Genomic DNA, 21,191 nt, shown 5'->3' on the forward strand with positions numbered 1-21,191 from the left:
TCATGGTGGACCCACCCTCGAGTGAACTCGCACTGTGGATGGGCTGGGGTCTGACACCCCGCTGTCCTCCCCGAGCCAGGGTGGGTGCGAGCGGGAAGCGCTGCGGGCACGGACAGGGCTGAGTGTCCGGAGAAAAGGGTTGCCGGTGACGGTAGACAGGGTGTGATCTCCAGGACAAGAGGAAATGGCCTCAAGTTGAGTCAGGAGAGGGTTAGATTGGATATTAGGGGAATTTTCTTCATTAAGAGGATGGTCAGGCATTGGAAAATGTTGCCTGGGGCAGTGGTGAAGTCACCATCCCTGGACATGTTAAAAAGGCGTGTTGATGTATCACTTAGGAACATGGCTTAGTGGTGGGCTTGGCAGTTAATGGTTGGTACTCGATGATTTTAGAGGGCTTTTCCGACCTAAATGATCCTTTGATTCCGTGACTTCTATTCCCCAGACCTCCGGCTGTCGCGGTGCCTTCCCGTGTCCCCCCTCCCCTCCGCCCCCCGTTCCTGACGTCCTGAGCGCGGCTGCGGGAACACAATGAGGCCCTGAGGAGCGCGGCTGCTCCGGCTGAGGAAACGGCAGCCGGCTTCCTCCGCAGCCCTGCCCTGGCCCCGCAGCTCCGCACAGCCTGGACACCATGGGCATGTCTGCGGAGGACGAGCGCGCCGCCAGCCCCAGAGGTAACGGGGATGATGCTCTCCGGGGAGCCGGCGAGCTGGGCAGGGAAGGGATGCTGCTGCTTGCAGCACATTTTGGGGATTCCCCTGCCCTTTGCCTCACCACCCCCTCCACCCTCCTGGACCTTTTCCCTGTGTCGGGGCTGGTGCCTTGTGTCCTTGCGGGGTGGCAGCCTGGCTGTGCTTCCTGATGGTGTTACCTGCGCCGGGGCAGTACTGCTCAGCGCTCATCTTATCCTCAGAGCTGCTGTCCTCCTCCCAGTCCCCTGATCCCAAGGCTGCCAGCGGCTCTCAGCAGAGCAGGAGCCTGGCTTGGCGCTGGGTGACAGCCCCGCGGGGCTGCAGGGAGTGGCTGGGGATGGGATGGGGTGGGGGAATGATGAAACCAGGCACTGGGGACTGGGAATGGTGTGTGATAACTGTGCTGGTTCTCAGTCCTCCACTGTGGCCCGGAGCTCTTTGGCATGGCTTCAGACCCTGTGTCAAGGGGGACACAGCTGCGTGGGTGCTTTGGGGAGACCAGGAGTCTCCAATCCTCACCTTAGCTTGGCTCTCCTTCCTGCGAGAGCTGCTGTATCCCCATTCCTCCTGCTGACTCACTGCTGAAGTCTCAACCCTGCTGACAGCTTCCCAAGTGGCATCAGACCCCCTCAGACAACTCTGCATTGTGTCTGGGGGAGCAGCCGGGGTGTGCACTGGGCCTGGGGACAATCTGAGCTGGCAGGCTGAGTCACAGCACCCCAGGACAGCTTTGCTTCTTGCTGCCACAGCCACTATGACAACCCCGGGCCGTGGTGGTGGCATCTTGGGGGGCCCTTGTGGAAGGACCCTCTTGGTGCCACACCGCCCAGCTTCCCACGTCCGTGTGTGCTTGGAAGTCCACTGGCGGCGAGCTTCCTGCCTCTGGCCTCAGGGGCCCTTCCTGCCCCACTCGGTTGTGCTCACTGACCCCTGGCTTCATCCCCAGACGAGGAGTGGCCGGAAGCGGAGAAGGCTGAGAAGCTGGCGAGAGGAGCTGCTCTGAAATGGGCTTCAGGGGTGTTTTACCGCCCCGAGAAACTGGAGGGGCTCGGGCATTACCGGAGACGAGAGACGCAGAGGAACAACTCCATCCAGTCCCGGCTGAAGGTGTGTGTTTGCCCATCCCATGGACGCTTGCAGCCACACCCCCTCCTCAGGCAGCGATCCCAGCCAGGGTCCCCTCTGCCACGAATCCTCTGTATGTCCTCTTTGACAAAATCTTCTCCTTTGGTTGGCGTTTGGTGGGTGAAGTGTAATTGCTGGGGGGAGAAGAAGAAGACCCCCTGCACCCTCTGCCTTACCCCCAGGCAGTGTCTGAAGTGTTAAAAGGAGTCCTCTGTGTCTCTGACAATCCTTCAAAATAAAACATCAAGGGGGCTCAGCACATTCCATGTGCAGGACTCGGCGCACCCCATCACTGCCCCATCCCAGCCCCAAAGGCTGCCCTGCCCCACAGCTGGGAGGAGGCACAGAGCTCCAACCTGTCCCTGCCTGTGGGTCTCCACAGGGAAAACTCCATCTCTCCACATTTTTAAGGGCTGTCCCAATCCCCCTGCACACCTGCCTCCTCACCCACATCCCCTTTTGCATGACCCAAGGAATTAATACCCTCAGGACTGAATCAGTCTGAGCACCACAACTTTCTCCTGAAAATTTTAGAGATTGTTTCTCCTATCCTGACTCTGGATGAATTGTCTAGGAGGCCTCAGTGAAAGCAACTTGCTTCTGGTGATTCTTGGCATCAGGAGCAGGGAGTTAAATGAGCAGACAGGGCACAGAGATGTGCCAGTGCCACTGCAGGGCTGGAAACGATGGCATTCCATTTGGGAGGAGGGTTTATATGGCCACTGAGGTCCTTCATGCCTTGGAGGCACATAGGGGCCCCTGTGACCCACTGCTCTTTTGCAGAAAAAAAGTAATATTTTAAAACTGAAAGAGACATCTGATTACTGTTTACCCTGGGCCTTGTGGGGCTGGGAGAGTGCCTGCAACACAGATCATGCAGGGTTGGGGCAAATGGTGTGGAGTCCTCATGCTTTCTGGAGCTGCTCCACTGCCCTCCATCCTTTTCTGCTCCCCAGTCAACTGTCCAGTCCTACCTGGAGGGGGTAAGTGCAGGGCTGGAGCAGCTGCGGTCGGCGGCCCAGGAGGTGCAGGGCGTGTGCCAGGACCTGGGGGCTGCACGGTGGGCCCTGCTCGACAGCGCAGACCACTTCCAGGGCCTCCAGCAGATGAGGAAGCTGATGGAGGAGCATGTACAGCTGGCCTCAGTGGTCCAGGTGCTGCCCCAGATCTTCTCGGGTAAGGCACTGGCCCAATCCTGGTCAATTTGGGCTGAAAAGCACTGGGGGAAACCTCAGTCCAACCACAGGCTCTCTGCAGGGCTGGTGGTAAAGCCTGAGCAAGTCACTCAGGCTTTGCCAGCTGGGTGAATGGAGATATCCCTGCTTCCCCAGGGCCTGACCCAATGGTGTTCCCAGAGCCCCAGATCTTTCCCCTCACCATCTCCTTGATAACCTGCATCTATGTCCCTGGTGCAAACCTTCATCTCCACACTCAGTGCTGGTATCTCTCCTCCCTCTCCCACAGTCCACGAGGTTTTTTCCCATATCCTGCAGCTGCTTCATGGGCAGCATCTCTTGGAGGCCCATGTGGAGCTTATGATGGTGGAGCAACTCCGGGATGACATCCTCTCCCAGCTGCACCTCCGCGGGCTCTCCAGTGCCCAGGCAACTGTGCTGTCCTACTTCAGTGGCCTGCAGGACCTCAACGAGAGCCTGGCCAAGCAGCTGTGGGACATTGTGGGTAGCAGCCTGCGGCTGGTGCGCGAGGACCCCGTTCTCTTTGTCACTGCTGTGAGGATCATCGAGCGGGAGGAGAAAATAGATGATACTCTGCTCTTGGAGGCCACCTTCCTGCCCCCTGGCCGCCCAAAGGGCTGGAGGCAGAAGTTCTACCAGGTCCTCCAGGACACCATCACAGGAGCCCGTTTCCATGCTCCCCGCATGGATGCTGAGGGGCCAGGGCTGGCCAAGCACCTGGCAGCGCTGCAGAAGGACATCGTGTCTGAGCTGCGTGTGGTGAAGGACCTGATGGTCCAGTGTGTCCCAGCTCACTACAACATCCTCAGCATCTGCACTGCCACCTACCACCAGGCCCTCACCAGCCACCTCCAGGAGATCCTGCGGGAGGACCTGGACAAACAGGGACTCTTCCTTCTCCTTGAGTGGGCGCTTCATGTGTACCACAGGTCAGCACCAACCCTGGCACCAACCAAGCGGGGGATGTTGTGGAGAGCTGGGTTGTTCACCAGCTCATGGATGAGTGGTGGAGAGTGTCTCTAGCTGCCATGGGATGATGACCAGGAGGGCAGAGGGACAGGTGGGAACTCCTGGAAAACAGGCCTTCCCAGCCCTGCCCCACCTCTGCCCTTCAGCCCAGAGATGATGGGTCACCCTGACCTCCTCCCAGAAGTGGATGTCTCTGCTCTGGATCCCTTGATGTCCTCTGAGCTTGTGGATCAGACAGAGAGGAGATATGTGATGAAAGTCAAGGTGAGTGAACGGGACAGAGACCCAGTGACTCCCACTGAGCCCAGGATCTGCACTGACAGCAGCTGCAGACCATGAGCCTGGGATGAGGCCCAGGACTTGCTGTGCTATGTTGGGTCTCAAGGGAGTCTGGACGTGGCTTCTTGGGCTGCCTATGGTGGGTGTCCATCCTGCAGGCTAGTGTGTTCGAGTGGATGCAGAGGACCCTGGAGGTGGAGTTCAAGGAATGGTTCAGGGAAGAGGAACCTGAGACAGACCATCAGGGCCTCTTCCAGTCAGCCTTGCCTGCCATTGTCATGCAGGTGAGACCCCAAGAACATGGGTACAGATGGGACTTGGCCATGCTGAGACCTCCCAGAAAGGAGTCCATGGCCTGCAGGCTCTCCCTGAATCACCTCCACTTTCCTCTTCCGCTGCAGATGCTGAATGAGAACATCCAGGTGGCTTCCTTGATCACCAGCTCTCTGCAGCAGAAGATCTACAACATGGCCTTGGAGGAACTTGAGGCATTCCTGGGCCGGTCAGTGGAGCCACTCGCACCCCTCTCCACCCTCACAGACCCTGGGGCCATGGCTGAGCATCACAGGCTGGTGGTGGAGATCCGCTGTGGGGCACCCAGTGCTCATCCAGGTCACAGAAGGCTCAGCAGCCTGTCTGCCCATGGGGCTGCTGTCTCAGCCTTTGGGGGCATCAGCTCTCAGGGCCTGCTGCCCCAAATGCTTGTCAGGGGATCCAGAATGGGTCCCACTGTCCCACCCTGCCCAACGACCTGTCACTCTCCAACCTGGTGGCAGGATCTGAAAGGAGCCAAGTGATCTGGGAGGGTTGTGGGAGGTCCATGTGTCCCCAAGAGCATCCTAGGGCCAGGTCCCCGTGGTGGGACGCCCGGGGCTCTGCCTGCCCGTCACGGCTGCCTCGCTGTGTTGCAGCCTGCGGGAAGCCCTGGCGCAGTGTGGGAAGGAGCACCAGCAGGACCGGGCCGTTCCCAAGTACTACATCTCCCACCTGCTGGCCGTGCTCAACAACAACCTGGCTCTCAGGTAACCTGCACCAGCACCTGGTAGCTCCTGTATCAACACCCACCCCCATCCTCCCTGGGGCCAGTGTTCCCACTATGCTTCCCAGGCTACCTGTACCCTCTCTTATCTCTCCTAGCAATTCTGTTTCCTCCCTGCACCCTGACACTGCCTGCAGAGAAGTCCCTGGATCCCTGCAGGCTGCTCTAGACAGGATGCAGAAGAAAGCCACCCAGCTGCTGCTGGAGGAACTGCTCCTGGACCTGCAGGTATGTTGGTCCAGCACCTGAGGCCGACAGGGCTGCAACAAAGCTGAACCCAGCAATAACAGCCCTTCTGCAACTCGAGTTTATTCCTGCCCAGGGTCCCTGCTATGTACTCTGTACCCTGCTATCGCCCTGCAGACATCTCTGCCAGCCCGTCCCCCAGACCTTGATAAACCACCCGATGTCTGTCGCCAAGAGCACCACCCCGTATCGCTGGGGCAGATGGCTCCTGACCCCCAAATCACTAACGGACAGAGACCAGAAGCCTTAGCCTCCCCCCCACCAGCTGCCTCACGCTCCTTCTGGCTCTTCCATGGCAGAAAACCAGCTGGAAAGCAGCAAAGTCTGTGTGGAGGATACAAATCCATGTGCAACTGCCCGAGTAGTTTCCTGCTAGTGTAGTCAAATTTAGCTTTCCTGGAGTCTGGACCAAAAACCTGGAATAATTAACGACATTACTATTTAGGGCTTGAATGCCATGAAAACAAAGGAAGAGCCAAAAGGTGAAGAGCTTGCAGGCAGCAGTGGCCCTAGCAGAGACAGAAGGAGTGTGTGCCTGCAAGCAGGAAGACAGGCAAGGACAGCAGGACGGGAGTAGGAAATCAAAAAAACACATTATGTCTACACAAGGGAAGTGGGGAGGAGGGGAAATTAAAAATAGGTAGGACAGGCCAAAAGCAGGTGTGTGAGGAGCAGCTCGCTGCCCACACCTCAGGTGCACATCATGACCCAGATAAAGCCCCAAAATGAGGCTCTCGGGGTGTCAGGGAGGGACAGCCCCAGCGATTCCATAATTTCCTAACCTGAACCACTCTGCTGATTTTACATTGAGTTTTGGCTGGCAGCAGGGGCTCGGGGGCTTTGCAAGGCAAAGTGGCCGTGGTGCCAGGCAGCAGCTGTGGGTGTTGTGCTGCCCTGAGCTGGCAGCTCTGCAATGATGCAGGGCACAGACACTGCTCTTCTGCTCCCTTCAGCCCCTCTATCTGCAGCTGCCTTCCCGCAAGTGGCTCTCCGGGTCCCAGCTCGTCGGCAGCATGTGTGAAGTGATTGACAAATATGCAAAGGACTTCTCCCGCGTCAGGAAACCCGTGTTCACGGTACCTCCTTCGAGCGGCTGCTGGCGGGACAGGGCGGCTGGGCAGCGGGCGCCGTGCTGGGGTGCAGGATGCTGGGAATGCTGGAGAGTCTGTGTCCTCTGAGAGCACCGCCACACGGAGATGTTCAGGGCTTCCCCCAAATCCAGCTGTTTTCTCTGTCCCTTCGGTCAGGGGGCTTCCCAGGAGATTGTTCCCATAGCTTGGTGTTGTATCAGCCCTTTTTGCCTCTGCCTTTCCTTGGGGAGCTGCCTGGACACCCAGGCAATGCCAGCGCTAACAGCTGTCCCCTGCCCAGCTCCTGCTGGCGGAGAGCGAGCTCCTGGTGGCGAACCAGTACCTGCGGGCACTCCTGCAGAGGAAGATGGTGTGCAAGAGCCGGGAGGAGCGGGGCCAGCTGTGCCACCGCCTGCTGCAGGACGCCACGCAGCTCCGGGAGCTCTTCTGTGGCCTGGTGAGAGGAGCCTGGATGCGGTGGGGAGCCAGGGCTGTGCCACGGAAAGGGAGCATTGCCTCACCCTCCTGCCCCCTCCAGCCCACAGCCCATGAGCAAATGGGGCTGTTACACTTGGGTGGTTGTGAGGCCAATATGGGAGGAACTGGCTGGATTAAGGACTCTGGGGACCATCACCCTGCCCAGCAGCCCCTGATGGGTGGGACATGCTGAGTGGGAAGACACCAGCTGCAGGGGCTCAGGTGCCCACGTGGGCACTGAGGATGCAGCTGTCTCCCCAGCCACTGCAGTGACATCCTCTCGGTCTCACACCTGGCTGCTTTCCCTCCCAGGGCCTGGGCCAGGGCCAGCAGAGCCTGGAGGCTGTTTTTGCCCTGAGGGAGCTGATCTACCTCAAAGACCCAGCACTACTCAGCCTGGAGGTGCTGGGCTTCATCACCAAGTACCCCGATGTCAGGTAAGGTACTCCCTGCAGGAGGGGATAGGTGTGAGCCTGCCCAGGAGAGCCAGTTATGGGCTGCACCCTCTGAGGTGACAGAGAAGAGCAGGCAGAAACCTGAGCCTTTACCCCCTTCTCCCTGAGCTTTCCTTTTCCCATGCTCCAGATTTGAGGGGTTCTTGAAAAGTCCCAAGGGCAATGGTGTACAGAAAACAGCAGTTCTGGTGTGGCCTTTGCACATCTGTATTTGGTGGCCAAACAAACTGTGAAAAGTAACAAAACACCAAATTGGAAATGTCAAAACCAAATTCAGAAGGTTTGGGGGGACTGTTTTCAAGAAAATGCTGCTTGGCCTGGTGCAAAGTACCAGTTTTCCCCTGGCCCTGGCTTGGCTTCTCTGGATGGGGGAGGTTTGCAGGACACGAGCAGTGCTCGGGCTCACCCCTGACTCTCTCCCCAGCGATGAGCACATCTCCACCTTGCTGGATATCCGTGGGGACGTCTCCAAGGAAGTGCGGCACGTGGTGCTGGAAATGATGGCTCAGCACCCCCAGGTTCTGCCCGAGGGCTACCGGCCCATCTTCAGCACCATCCTGGTCCCTGTGCAGGAGCTGCCCTTCTGCCTTCGCAAGGGCAAGTGTGCCTGACCCTGCCTGGCACTGGTGCCCCGCTGGTCCCAGGCAGGGGCCATGCAGGGCAGCTCTGTGGCTGTGCGTGGTGAGAATGGAGGTGACATGTGGCATCCCCTACACACAGCACCTTGTCCTGTGTTGGGGACGGTCTGGATAAAGGCCATTCTCCTCTGGTCTTGCCCCATGAGAAGACTGTCCCCTGCAAGCACCAGTCCTGGGATACCTGGACTGGGGGAAATCCAGCCTGTAGCTATTTTGGTGGCCTGCTGGGACAGTGGCTGAGGGCTGCTCAAGCTCAGGCCCATTGCCTGCAGGAGAAAGAAGACTTGCAGAATGGACAGGAATCTGCAGCTGGGACAAATTCACATCTCCATGGGGCTGCAGAGACGTTTGAGTTTCCCCAAGTCTCCAGACAGCCCCCTGAGCCAGTGTGTCCCAGCCATGGAGGCTGTTACCATTCCAACTCTGAGGCGGACTGGAGCCTTGCTGGGACCAGGCTGGCAGGAGGGTTTCAGCCATGGGAGGTCCTCTGGGCTCAGCCCTGGGGTTGGGTGCTGCTGCTCCACCAGGCTGGGCCCTGCATGGCTGGTGGGGAGCAGCTGAGCCAGCTCATCATGGCTCACAGATGCTGAGAAGAACACAAGGTGGTCTCCTCAGCCTGGACAGTGCCATCAGCCCTATCCCTGCTGATGGCACAAAGGGACAGCTCTGAGTTCCTGCTGACCTGCCAGACTCCTGGCTCTGGCTCATTTGCCAGGAGGAAGACTGGAGTTGGAGGCTCTCAAGCTGCATGGAGAGCACGGTTGTGCCTGGTGTGTTGTCCTGCTCCAAGGTTCCTCCATGATGGGCAGCACCACCCTGAGCACTGGCTCTCCCTCCATCCTCTGCTGCTGCCCAGGCCTTGGCATCTCCTCCCAGGTGCCATATGAAGATCAGGAGCAATCTGTGTCTCTGCCTACAGCCTTGTGCCTAGCCCCTGCAGCACCCTGGGAGACCTGCCATGCTTCCCACCCTGGGATGGGCCACATCCCACTGTCCTTGCATGGTACCACTGCTGGAAATAAAGGCCTAAGCTCTGAACTCGTTCTCCAGTGTCCAGGCTCTGCTCCCTGGAGGGTTGGGGCAGGGATCAGGGTACGTGGGTGGCACAGAGAGGGAGGGATCCATCCCCATGTTCAGCATCACCCCAGACCTGGCTCCCTGCACCCTGTGCCAGCCCAGGAGATCACCCAGGACACAGGGGATGATGCAGACACTACATACCCTGTTGTCCAGGACAGAGAGGGCCAAGTGCTCCCCTGCCCTGGGTCAGGCGGCTGCAGTGCTAGGGGGATGCTCAGTAAAGGGCTCAACCTCAGTCTGGGGAGGTGCACACTGTCCTCCCTGGGGCTCAGGGTGTGCTTGCACAGCTGGCCACAGCTCCCAGCTGCCTGGGAAGGTATCTGCTCTCCCCACCTGCCCCAGCTGGCTACGGGACTTGCTCACCTGCACAATGGACATGGTTCAAAGGGGGTTCAACCCTGAGCCCTGGGAACATCCAGGTGGGCCCAGGTCAGGACTTTATGGCTATGTGGAAAAACAGCTCTAGTCCCAATAGGTCTCAAAGAAGTCTGAGCATGGGATGATCTCCCACCCCAGCACTGGTGCCCATCCCAGAATGTCCAGCCCCACTGCTACTCCAGCTGTGTGCCCACAACCAGCCTCTTGTGCCCTCCATCACAGCCCTGTGGTGCTGTCCCGCTCCAGCTCCACAGGCTGCAGCCAGAACTCACACAACCCATGACAGCAAAAGCCCAAGCCCCCCCAGGTGTCTTTTGACAGTACCTTCCCACGTCCCTGTTTGTGTGTGTGCCAGGCTTGGCCCGTCACTGCTGCCCACACATCTGTCACAAGGCCACAGGGGGACCTTAACCTGGCCAGCTATGAGCCACGTGGCTCCCTAGCTGCTATAAAGCTCGTGGTCCCCAGGGGTTCAGCTTATCTCCTTTCAGGATGGCATTCCTGTGGGTAGTTGCCTGCCTGGCCCTTGCCAGCGCCGTCTCAGGTAAGTGCTGCCCATGGGTGTGGGAGGGTCCTCGGGGTGCAGCAGGATGCCAGGGAGGATGACACACAGCCACCCACACCAGCACAGGCAGCCCCCAGATATGAGTCCTGAGCAAGGGGGTCACCTTTGTCCCCTGTGCCTCTCCTGCAGGCTGCGGGGTGCCCGCCATCAGTCCCTCGATGGCCTACAGCGAGAGGATTATCAATGGGCAGAACGCTGTGCCTGGCTCATGGCCCTGGCAGGTGTCCCTGCAGGTACAGCTCCGTCCCGCTCCCTGGGCACTGCCCTAAGCACTGGCATGGCCAGCCGGCTGCCACGGTTGGGCACCAAGGGGACCTCTGCCTGTCCCCAGTTAGGGAGTATTCAGTCCCCCCAGCCCCTGTTCCCTCTTCCCTCCCCAGAGCACCACAGGATCCCACTTCTGCGGCGGCTCCTTGATCAACGAGTACTGGGTCGTCACAGCTGCCCACTGCAACTTCAAGTAAGGAGCGATGTCTGGCCAGCCCACGCCAGTGCTGCTGGTGTGGGGGCATCTCTGAGTGGCACTCGGGTCAGCCCCAAAGGCCTGAGCAGCCCAGGGCTTCCTCCCCAGCGGTCCCCATGGTGGCTTCCCTTGGGTTCCTCATGCCCGTGGCTGCCCCAGTGCTGCTCCCACCGGGGTGCTGGCTGGACACGTGGCCCTGACTCCCTCTTACCTCTCGCAGCCCGCGCAGCCACGTTGTCGTCCTCGGGGAATACAGCCTTGCTTCCAGTGCCGAGGCCGTTCAAGTGAAGACCGTGTCCAGGGTGAGCCAGGGGACGCGGTCCTGGCACGGGGCTGCAGCTCCGCGCTGCCGCTGCTCCCACAGGGCAGGCATGAAGGGCTGTGGTGTTTCTCTCTGTGCAGGCCATCACCAACCCCGGCTGGAACCCCAACACCATGAACAATGACATCACCCTGCTGAGGCTGTCCACGCCCGCCCAGCTGGGATCCCGTGTGTCCACCATCTGCCTGCCCCCTGCCAACCTGGTCCTGCCCTCCAACGCCTGGGCTGTCACCACTGGCTGGGGACGCACCAACCCCAACTGTACGTAAGCTGCAGCTTCAGGGAAGGCTGTGTATAGCTGCTGCTCTTCCTCGGGGTTCTGAGGGTCCAGGGGTGCTTGTGGGGGTGACATCTCCTGTACATGTGGGAAGGGGGGAGCTGGGCAGTGGAGTAACCCCGTCTGAGCGTGTACCGGTGTGCACATAGGTGTAGGTGTGTGCTCAGGGGTTGGGGGTGTGTGTAACCCAGGGATGGCTGTGCACAGGCACAAGCCTGCCCTTGCTCAGGGCTGCCTGCAAGAGGTGATCCTGGGGAAGAAGGGATTTGTTGGCATGGAGGAGGAAGGCACTTTGTATGGTAGCACCCATGCACCAGTGGAAGCTTGCCCAGGGCACCTTTGTGCACTCCAGGAGACCCACAGACACTGAGGTGATCTAATGGTGCTTCTTTCCCCTAGCCCAAGCCTTGGCAACAGTCCTGCAGCAGGTGACCGTGCCCCTGATCCCCCAGAACCAGTGCATGCAGTACTGGGGCAATCGCATCACCAGTGCCATGATCTGTGCCGGTGGGGCTGGTGCCACCTCCTGCCAGGTAAGGAGCCAAGCTCCTGCTGCACAGCGTGGGTGGAGGAGGAGGAGGAGGATGATATGCGGGGTCCTGCTGAGCTCCCATTGCACCACAGGCATGGTGGAGGAGCAGGGTACATGGGCTCTTGCACTTATGGAGCCAGATATTTAAGCTACAACACCTGGCTGTGCGGAGGGGTTCAGGTGGCTGGGGTGGCAGGGACCAGTCTGGAGCATGTGCCAGGAGCACTCAACAGGAATCTTCTGCACAGGGTGACTCTGGTGGACCTCTGGTGTACCAGACTGGGAATGGGTGGACCTTGATTGGCATTGTCTCCTGGGGAACCTCCAACTGCAACATCAACACGCCGGCCATGTACACCCGTGTCAGCCAGTTCCGTAACTGGATCGACGCCGTCGTTGCTCAGGGGTAAAGCTGCTGCCAGTGTGATCCCTGCACTGGGATTAATAAAGTATCTGCTTTTCTTGTGCCAAGCACCATCTCTGGCTCCTTTCTTCTCATGATGCAGAGTGGGGTGGAAAATACATGGAGGAGCCTGGGGCACCCCATGCTTCTCTCCTTCCCAGAGCTGGAGCTTGATGCCCAGCTGGGATCCAGGGGGAACTGCCAAACGAGGACAGGATGCTCAGGAAAAGGGGGAGCAGAGCTGGCTGTGGCTCAAGGGCTGCTCAGGGGATCTTCAAGCCTGGCACCAACCCAGGCAGTGCTGAAGGTTGGGAGAATGGTCCTCCCACTGACCCAGGTGCGAGGTGCCACCAGGGAAGGGAATGAGGAGCCGCAGCTCAGCACCAGAAAGGACTGCCCAGCTTGCAGTGGAAAGTGGGTGTTGGGGGGTGCACAGGATCCTAAAGGATCCCTGCCTGCAGTCTAAAGCCATGATGTGGAGCAGCTGAGAACACAGCTGAAAGGGAGAAATGCCACAGGCAGCTCCAGCTCCTGAGGAAGGGGACAGCTGGAGAAGAGCACGCTGCTTCACCCCTGCAGATCTGCCAGGTAACAGCAGGAAACTGAAGGCCATTGCAAAGGAAAATTTGAAGCTGAAAACCAATTTCAAGGCCAAGGTGACAGGCTTTCACTCAAATGGGTTCTTGAGACAATGGCTGGTGGATAAAAAAAAGAAGTCTTGTGTGACATGGGAGTAGCAAGACACATGCTCAATGAACTACAATCCAGTTCCCAGCAGCTCCAAACAGAGCTGGTGATAAGGCACCGTGGAGAGAAGCAGGATCAGACTGTCCCAACATGAGGTGTGGGGTTTAGTTTTCCTTACCAGTGATGTGAAGGTGATACAACACCTTTGCTGTGTGAATCACAGCCCCCAAAATGTAATCACTCTATTAAGCAGAGTGTGACACTACACAGGGACACACTGATGGGAATGGGTATGGAACATCAGTGGAGGGCAAACACTAACAGTCTGGCCCATATGATTGAGTTAAAACAAATACAAATCTGCTCAAGGAAAGCCTAGGGCTAACTAATTTTAGTGGTCAGTAAGAGTTAGTTTTCTTTGGTGGTCTGCTCTGCAGGGAACATCTAACTGATCTTAAAGGCAAGTGAACGAGGTGTGGGGATGGACCACGCAGGCAGAGAGAACTGGTGGTTATAGGGAACTTCCAACAGGAATGACCAACTGCAGCACTATGGGTCATCTGGTCTGTGTGCTGAGCTCTCGGTCAGCTCTGCCACCACTGGGATGGGGTCCCTTGCCCCCAGAAAATCCTGGAGAGGAGGTGTCTCAAGAGGGGAGTGCATTGTTCACTTGATATTACAAGTTTTCCTGTTGGTCCATAAATGCTGCTCAGAGTAAAACTGGAGAGGTGATGAGTGGCTTTGGACAAACCAGAGCATTCCTCTGGCTCACCTGCCACCTTGCAGCCAATGAAAAATAAACAGAATGTTCCAAAGTGCCTGTTCAGCCTCCCAGCCGCACCTTCCAGCAACAGGCTGAGTGCCTGCCACATCCAGGGCATCCCACAGACATCCCAGCCCTGCACAAGGTCTCCCTTGGGCAGCTCCTGGTCTGGTAGCTGCATTAGAGAAACCAGCAAAGCCTTTGATGGGCACTTTGGTACCTCTTGCTGTGATCTATGAATGTAACAGAAGGGTGAGCACCTCCTGGCTCTCCGTGTACTCACTGACCATCATTCCCAGCCTGGAAATCATTGCCTTCCAGCAGCCAGCCCACGGGTGATCCACCAGGCAGAAGTAATGACAGCAGAGCCATGGGGTACACAGAATACATGGACATGTTTTAGCAGGACGAGTACAACAAATAAATAATTCTGTACACTCTAACTTGAACATTACAGACTAATTACAATGGGTCCCAGCTCATCTGACAGGACGGTCCTTAGAGTAAAGCCAGGACTCGAAAGGCAAGGCACAGAATGGGACACTGGATGTGACACAGACCGACTGGATGAGACCGGAGTCGCTTCCAAACCGTTCCAACCCAGCACCGGAAACTGGACCAAAAATAACATCAAGTGCCGGAAGATCTCCGATCCCAAGGGCTTCCCGGGAGGTGTCTTTCCGTAGTGAAAGGCAACAGGAAAGCTCACGGCATCTGGGCGTCCGCGCAGGAGCTGCTGGTTTGTAACACACCTCGCGGGCTGCGGATCTGCTCCACCATCGATTCCACATCGGCAAACAGCACAACGGCCTCTGCAGCAGCAGCCAGAGCTCGCCCGTCGCACACGAGGGATCTGCGGTATCACCAGGCAGGGGGGGACAGTGGGAGAGGGACAATTGTCACCAGGCAGAGCACCCGCTGCCCTTGGCACACTGAGGGTGGAAGGCACTGAGCTCCGTGATGCTGCTTGCCACCACACAGCCCTGGAGTTCACATTTATTTCTTTGGGAAGTTTCCTGCACAGTAAGGCACAGCTGACATGCAGGCACCTGCCTTGGAGTGCTGCACTCTTAATCCAGGGTGAAAGAGGAGACTGAGTGGTCAAAAAAAGCACCAAAACCCTCCCAAGAGTAGTGAAGACAACTTGGGACTGGTTACATGCACTGAGTGGTACAGGCACTTTGTGACACTTTCCATGGGAAAGCTGAGTGGGTGAGAGACCTGGACACAACCACCTTCCCTGCAAATTCTAGGGCTCACACTGGCGCCAAAGAAGCCAATGTCTGTGTCGCTTTGCATCATTTAGAAAACAAAATTAAGTCAAACAATTGAGATTTTAATTTATCCCACCTCAAACCCCCCAAATCTTCAGTATCATTACTCAAAACAATATGGTCCCACACAGCCTAATTAGAAGCCTGTAACAGCCACACAGTAGTCGCCCTATGTGGTACAAGACTGAGCTGAGCCTGCACTGCAGGTCCTCAAGGCACCGTATGGAAGCTTTTACCTTGCCCCTGGACTTGCCACAGCTCCTGCAGAGCCAAACCCAGAGCTGCTGCCCAGCAGCCAAGTGAACCATCATTCCTATTCCAGTTTGTGCATCAGATAAAAGTTGACTCTCTTAGTACTGCAGCCAAACACCCGGGTAGAAAACAGGACTGAGAAATGGAGCATGGCCCCAGAAATAGTGAAAATTACCAGAACAGAAAATATCTCACCTAAAAAGGAAAATACCCAGATTCCCAAGAAGAGCGTGAGGGTTTATCGCATCCAGAACAAACACGTGAAGCTGGCCCTACACTGCAGCTGTTTCCACATCACCACCAAAGCCAGCAAGGCTGAGCCCTCTTGTCTGGGCTTAAGCTCCTCACAAGGCTCTCAAGCTTTCTTCCATGCACAGCTGTGTGCTTCCAAGAACAACACAGAGCAGGAGCATCTGGATGCTATCACCACTGCAGGGTTAAATAGCACAAACTTCATCAGCATTGAAGGAAGGGTGGTTTCTACCCCCACTGGGTTGATGTGTTAGGATTTCCAGAAGCCTGAGTGAGAAGTAAATCAACCATGGGCTGGTAACTGCTGTTTAGGAAAATACACTACGCACTCAAAAACCTGGATGCGGATCTTTAGACCCCCCCAACGCAATTTCTGGAAGATTCTTCCACATTCTTTTCCAATAACCCTCAACAAAAATAATAAAAATCAAGGAACCAACAGGCCACATTCTTTGAAGCTGTAATTCTCTCCCCTGAGAGAGCAGCCAAACTCCCAGGACAAAAGGATGGGATTGTTTTACACAGTACTGCTAAGTTCCAAAAGACAAACCACCCTAATTCTCTTTACTCCTCAAAGAGCATCTCACCCAGAAACAGAGGGGACTCAGCGAGGAGAGGGCTGTGCTTGGACAAGGACACACCAGAGTTTGCCACTAGGTGTCATTCCAACTCCACTTCCCCTGCGTGAGCCAGAGCAGCCAAAACAAGCACTCAGATTTGTGGTGGCCTGGAACAGGCAGGTGTTACTTCTGTCCTCCCTGCACATCCAGGAGGGAGGTTTCCCATAAACATCCTGCAAGCCAAATTAAGAACCACCATTAAGAGTAGAAAAAAAAAAAACATTTGAGAGAGATTTTAGTTTCTAAAATCCCCAAAAAAGGCACTCCTGAAAAGTGTAAACTCCTGAGACTTAAGACCAACTGAGCACTGAGCTGCTCCTGTGGAATGAAGACAGATGATCAAGGTAATTCACAGTGAAGAGCTTCTTAGAGGACAGATTGAAGGCACCTGGACTATGGCTCAGAATTACAGCACTTTGCCTGTCCCCCTCCACACCAGACCCAACTGAAAACATGTCCCACGTGCAAGAATAAAAGCACCTGAGGAATTGTTCTTAAGCCAGACCTTCCAACGTGGGATTTGGATCATTCACAGTTTTCCAGACTGAGTGAAAGATCACTGAGGACTCCAGGGTCACTTGGACAGAGTTCTGCTCATCTCCCCTCTGGCCACACATTACTGTCTGGCTGCAAAGTTCCTATGAATACTGGGTTTAGAAAAAAAAGAGGGAGTGAGCCAAGAGTGTTAAAACTGAATGATGGAAGGAAAGCCTGTAAAGATTTTCCCAAGTTTACACTGATTTTTCCATGCTAACAAGAAAACATTGCATTTGTGAAAAGAATTAGAATTATTTTTTTTAGAAAAGCCAAAGCTTTTTATGGGATGGCCTTGGTCCTCTTCCCACAGTTCCCAAGCAGTGGAGTGCCCGAGGACTGCACACACCTCGATACCACGGAGAGGCAGTTGCAGCTATCCAGTATTCCCATGTATGTGATGGATCCTCCCTTCTGCCAATTCACTCCTAGTCACAGAGCATCACCACCAAAACCTGACCAGGAACCTGCACAGCAACCTCCTGCTTCCCAAAACATATTCCAGCCCAAAATAACCACAAAAGCTCAGTCCGAACTTTCCCTGGTGGAAAAACAGTTACGGAAAAGATCAATGAAGCAAAAATTGTCACAGATGAGAAGATTCTTGTTCTGCTTTGTGAAGGTGGAGAAACAAGCCTGGTTAGCCCAGAGCTTTATGTATTCCTCATCCCATAAGAGAAGGATAAAGGAACAGCAGGGGCAGATACCTGCACGATGCCTGTGCCTATTGACGGTCTAGTGGTTAAGGGGAAGGTCTCAGTTCTAGAGGTCTTGGCTCAGTTCATTAGTTTGACCCCCTCAGACAGGCAAAGTCCCTGTTTTATGGATAAAAATGCAGGATAATCTGGGGAGGGCCATGGGAGCAGCCAGGAGGTAAAAGCAATCACAGTGCTTGGAGTGATGCTCCAAACACACCAAAGCCTCTTCAAGTAATGGCTCAGAAGCAGAAGAGCTCCGAGGGAGCCTGCTGCCACCACCTGACCTGCAGGGCCCCCACGGTCCAGCTGATACTGGCCAAAGAGGGGCTCCTGCTTTTGCAGAGCTGTTTGCAGTACCATGAGGGACACTGAACGGTTTATGAAGCAAAATGTGGCAAGCTGCCTGCTTTGTCAGAAATCACATCTAGTTTATAGTTCATGGCAACAAACTAGGGAAAAACAATGTGAGGAGGTGTAAAAGATGCTGAAAACATTTTTGTTTGCAGTCCATAGAGTTGAAAAAAACCCTCAAATTTGGGGAATTCTACAGTACGTGTTAATGCTGATGGAAGAAAGACTGCATGTGACATGGGAGGGCGGGTTGCTCAGAGCAAGGGCAGCCTGCAAAGGATGTGAGGTTTTCAAAATAGCACGCAAAACCACACAAAGGATTTTGAATTCACTCCTGCTACACACAGTGGCTGTCCTCAAGTTTCTGCTGTATGCCCCACCACATGCTTGGTTACACATATTTACAGCCCATCCCACCTTTGGGGTGGGAAGCCAGAATTCCCCCAGAAAATCATCCCCAGAAATCCCTCTTTTTTTTTTTTTTTTTTGCCTTAGCACAGAAAACTCAAATCTTCTCCCACTAAAGCTGCTTTGGTGTTTGCTGACTAGGAGTGACTGTGAGTGCTCCCTGGAGATGTGACTGACCACTTCAGCCCTGCTGATCCTGAAACATAGTGGCACAGGCATCAATCCTAGTAAAAGGCCAAGCTCACCAGACTCTTGGGCTTGGACTGCCTCCACCTCCAGCCCAGAGCCAAGCAAGCCCTTCCCAAGTGCACAGCACAAAGCAAATCATGTGGCTTCGTAAGAAACGTTTCAAACCCCAGCATTTTCCTTCACTGCTGATCTTGTCTCTGCTACCATGAGAAGCCAAATCCATCCTGTGCCTGTGCCATCAGCCCCACTTTGCTGCTGTAACCAGTTGGGAAGAAAATCTTGCAGAAAGCTCAGCTCTGCAGCCCCCACCTCCCCTGAGAGTCTTTTGTAAGAGACCACCTCACCACCTACAGAGCACAAGGACTCCTCAAAGGCAGCTTTCTCCTGGTGAACTTAAGTCACCCCTCACAGCTCTAGGGCATTTGTACAATGTCTCCAGAGTTTTGTCACTGCTGACACTCCCAGACTGGGCTTCCACTACTCAAGTCCCTGATGCTATGGAACCATTTGTGGCCACCCTAACAGCTCCCACCACCACTGTCCCAAAGCAGGGATGGCAGTGCTGAGGCAGTACAGGCACACAAAGCAGGGGAGCCCTGTCAAATCTGCAGGCAGGGAGCAGCCTGGAACCACCAAAGTTCTGGTGTGGTGACATGGTCCGTAACATTGTGCTTCCAGTGGTTATAGCCCATCCCTAAAACTTCCCCCCTCTTTTTTCCCCTTAGCACAAAAGAACCTCAACCTTCTCAATCTTCTTCTGAAGGGTGCAAGGCGTGTAACACGTCAGAGACACCACAGAGCCACAAGAACAACAAACCCTGCATGACAGGCACTGGTCTTGCTGCAAACAGGGAAAGGACAATTCCAGGGGTAAACCCTTGATGTCATCAGGCAAGTGAGCCCTTGATGTCATCAGGAGGATGGCAGCCCTTGGGGGAAACCTCGCAGCTTCCCAGCCCTCGTGGAAAACTGCTGTCTGGCATCTCTTTGGCAAGGAGCTGGTGGGCAGCACACCAGTGAGTCAGAGCTATCCCACTTCTAACTGCACATGACTCATTCCAGCTTGGCTGCAAAGACACCACGGAGTCTGACTAAACCAGCTCAAAATCTGTGGATACGTAATTTTTAAATACATATACACCCCCACAGGTGTATGTGCGCGCATGGACGTGCATGCACAGACACACCAAGTGATTTCTTCTTTTTTTCCATACACAAGTGAGAGAAACTAAACGCTCTGGAATTAATAAATAACTATGAACAACCAAGCTCCTGGGCTACAGAAAGAGCTCTTCTCCCCACGTGGCTCCTTAATTCCTTGAGGCTCCGAGCCGTGCTCCGAGCCCACGAGGGCTCCCCCGTTTCTGGCGCGAGACCCCGCGGCACAGCTGGCAGGCTGGGACGGCCACCACAAGGTTCCCTTTCCACCGCACGGGGTGAGTGAGGGGGACACCTCCTCATGGGAGGGGGGAACGCCTGGAGGGAGGGCGGGAGGAACGTGGCTGTTCCCCACTGAGTGTGTGCACACCTGCAGCGCAGAGGAGACCTGTGGCCCTGTGGCGGGCGCCCGGCGGGCGCTCAGCCCGTGTACTGCTGCTGGTAGCGCAGGTTGAGCTCGCGCAGCTCCCGCTCCCGCACGCGCCGCGACTTGTTGGATTTGGTGGAGCGGCTGGAGCGGGTGGACTGCGCTGACTTGGTGCTCTGGCAGCGGGAGGACGCCCTCTTGAGAAGGTTTTGCGAGATGGAACGGTGCAGGTTCTTCATGGAGGAGGAGGCTGCCATGCTGACCACCCACGGGTGCTTCAGGGCCTGAAGGGCCGTCATCCTGTCGCTGGGGTCCACCGTGAGCAGGCGGTCGATGAAATCCTTGGCCAGGTTGGACACGCTGGGCCAGGGCTGAAACACAAAAGAGGTGGTTGGAATGAAACATCCCGGCACAGCTTTGCTGATTAATTAATTCCAACCACGTCTGCAAGGTGCTTTGGGGCATTCTGCTGCTTCCCCTCTCTCTTTTATCCTCAAATCTTCCAAGCGGTCACTGGCAGAATCTGCCCAAGGAGAATGAGACACAACTACTCCACCTCAGGGGAAGAGGCTGAATTAGTGGAAAATATCTGCAGGTACACAGGTGCAGAGTAGATCCCTCCAGCAGCTGGGCTCAGGCACTCAGTAGCTGACCCTCCAACCTGCACATCACTGACACCTGACTGGGTCTCAGTCAACCCCCAGACCCAACCATCTCTTCAGCGGTGGCTGGGACTTCCCTGGTCCATCTGGTCCCCAGATCTTCCTGGAGTTTTGTCCTTGTTCTTAGAGACACACACCCGGACACCCCCAGCTTCCAGGCCCTTTCCCCATGTCCAGCTCCATGTTCACCAGCAGTCACACAGTCACACACCCCCACACGCCTGTGCTTGCTCCAGTTGCACCATGACACACACAGGCTCCCAGAGCTATGTCCTGCTCCGGATGCTGGTCCTACCTACCTCACCTCACATCACCTTCCAAAATCCTACAACTATAACCAGAAGCACAGTAACTGTATCTCAATGAATTAGTGACCCTCCCCTGTCCAAGTGCTTTCTATCCCACAAAGCCATTACTGCAGGAACAGGAGCTCACAGAGCATGGATTCTGACACCAGGCCCTCAGGGCTCCTCTGACTCTTCATCTTAAGGCACACATCTAGGGAGGAAGCACTGACCTCTGCACTGATCCTGGAACCAAAACTAGGCAGAATTTTCTGCTGTGGAACTTGGTCTCACTCCCATAAGGAAATTTAGATGTTGTTACTGGTTAACCCTGGTACAGCAGCTCAGCCCAGCTGGAAACAACCCCAAAAATGTTCCAAATATATAGAAATGTTAGATATATGAAATTTTCAATAATGTTTACAGCAGAAAGAGGAAGGAATTTGTTTTACAATATGCTAGTTTTAAAGAAATAAGCCCAAAATA

General features: G+C 55.6%; 3 protein-coding genes and 1 long non-coding RNA gene across 4 annotated transcripts in view; 2 read left to right on the forward strand and 2 right to left on the reverse strand.

The window, feature by feature from the left end:
* The first annotated feature begins 68 nt into the window (after nucleotides 1-68).
* Nucleotides 69-9,228, forward strand: EXOC3L1 (exocyst complex component 3 like 1). Its single transcript, XM_068202955.1, has 13 exons — nucleotides 69-674; nucleotides 1,639-1,799; nucleotides 2,774-2,993; nucleotides 3,282-3,942; nucleotides 4,129-4,246; nucleotides 4,420-4,545; nucleotides 4,663-4,763; nucleotides 5,173-5,283; nucleotides 5,399-5,528; nucleotides 6,500-6,622; nucleotides 6,918-7,073; nucleotides 7,406-7,530; nucleotides 7,973-9,228. Exons 1-13 carry the CDS (start codon nucleotides 632-634, stop codon nucleotides 8,157-8,159), a joined length of 2,262 nt encoding a protein of 753 aa, XP_068059056.1. The 5' UTR covers nucleotides 69-631; the 3' UTR covers nucleotides 8,160-9,228.
* A 620-nt stretch (nucleotides 9,229-9,848) lies between these two features.
* LOC137481313 (uncharacterized) lies at nucleotides 9,849-11,026 on the reverse strand. The gene is made up of 2 exons (XR_011003429.1): nucleotides 10,884-11,026; nucleotides 9,849-10,372 (listed from the first exon to the last, which is right to left on the reverse strand). It is a non-coding gene; the product is annotated as an uncharacterized lncRNA (long non-coding RNA).
* CTRL (chymotrypsin like) lies at nucleotides 10,120-12,258 on the forward strand. The gene is made up of 7 exons (XM_068202983.1): nucleotides 10,120-10,188; nucleotides 10,339-10,442; nucleotides 10,590-10,669; nucleotides 10,893-10,974; nucleotides 11,075-11,255; nucleotides 11,671-11,804; nucleotides 12,052-12,258. The coding sequence occupies exons 1-7, from the start codon at nucleotides 10,137-10,139 to the stop codon at nucleotides 12,211-12,213; spliced, it is 795 nt and encodes a 264-aa protein (XP_068059084.1). The 5' UTR covers nucleotides 10,120-10,136; the 3' UTR covers nucleotides 12,214-12,258.
* Nucleotides 12,259-14,032: 1,774 nt separating this feature from the next.
* PSKH1 (protein serine kinase H1) overlaps nucleotides 14,033-21,191 on the reverse strand; it is a 29,280-nt gene continuing 22,121 nt past the window's right edge. The window contains exon 3 of the mRNA XM_068202976.1: nucleotides 14,033-20,130. Coding sequence (XP_068059077.1) covers nucleotides 19,813-20,130 — 318 coding nt within the window. The 3' untranslated portion in view covers nucleotides 14,033-19,812. The remainder of the gene's footprint in view (nucleotides 20,131-21,191) is intronic.

This window comes from Anomalospiza imberbis, chromosome 12 (genome assembly GCF_031753505.1).
Source record: "Anomalospiza imberbis isolate Cuckoo-Finch-1a 21T00152 chromosome 12, ASM3175350v1, whole genome shotgun sequence".
In the NCBI taxonomy this organism is placed as follows: Eukaryota; Metazoa; Chordata; class Aves; order Passeriformes; family Viduidae; genus Anomalospiza; species Anomalospiza imberbis.

Excerpts from the sequence above, each read along its gene's own strand:
- CTRL (XM_068202983.1), top strand. The coding sequence starts at position 10,137 with ATGGCATTCCTGTGGGTAGTTGCCTGCCTGGCCCTTGCCAGCGCCGTC. Across the intron at positions 10,670-10,892 it reads GCTGCCCACTGCAACTTCAA|CCCGCGCAGCCACGTTGTCG; the intron begins GTAAGGAGCGAT and ends TACCTCTCGCAG. Across the intron at positions 11,805-12,051 it reads CTGGTGCCACCTCCTGCCAG|GGTGACTCTGGTGGACCTCT; the intron begins GTAAGGAGCCAA and ends TCTTCTGCACAG.
- EXOC3L1 (XM_068202955.1), top strand. The coding sequence starts at position 632 with ATGGGCATGTCTGCGGAGGACGAGCGCGCCGCCAGCCCCAGAG. Across the intron at positions 2,994-3,281 it reads GCTGCCCCAGATCTTCTCGG|TCCACGAGGTTTTTTCCCAT; the intron begins GTAAGGCACTGG and ends CCTCTCCCACAG. Across the intron at positions 7,531-7,972 it reads ACCAAGTACCCCGATGTCAG|CGATGAGCACATCTCCACCT; the intron begins GTAAGGTACTCC and ends CTCTCTCCCCAG.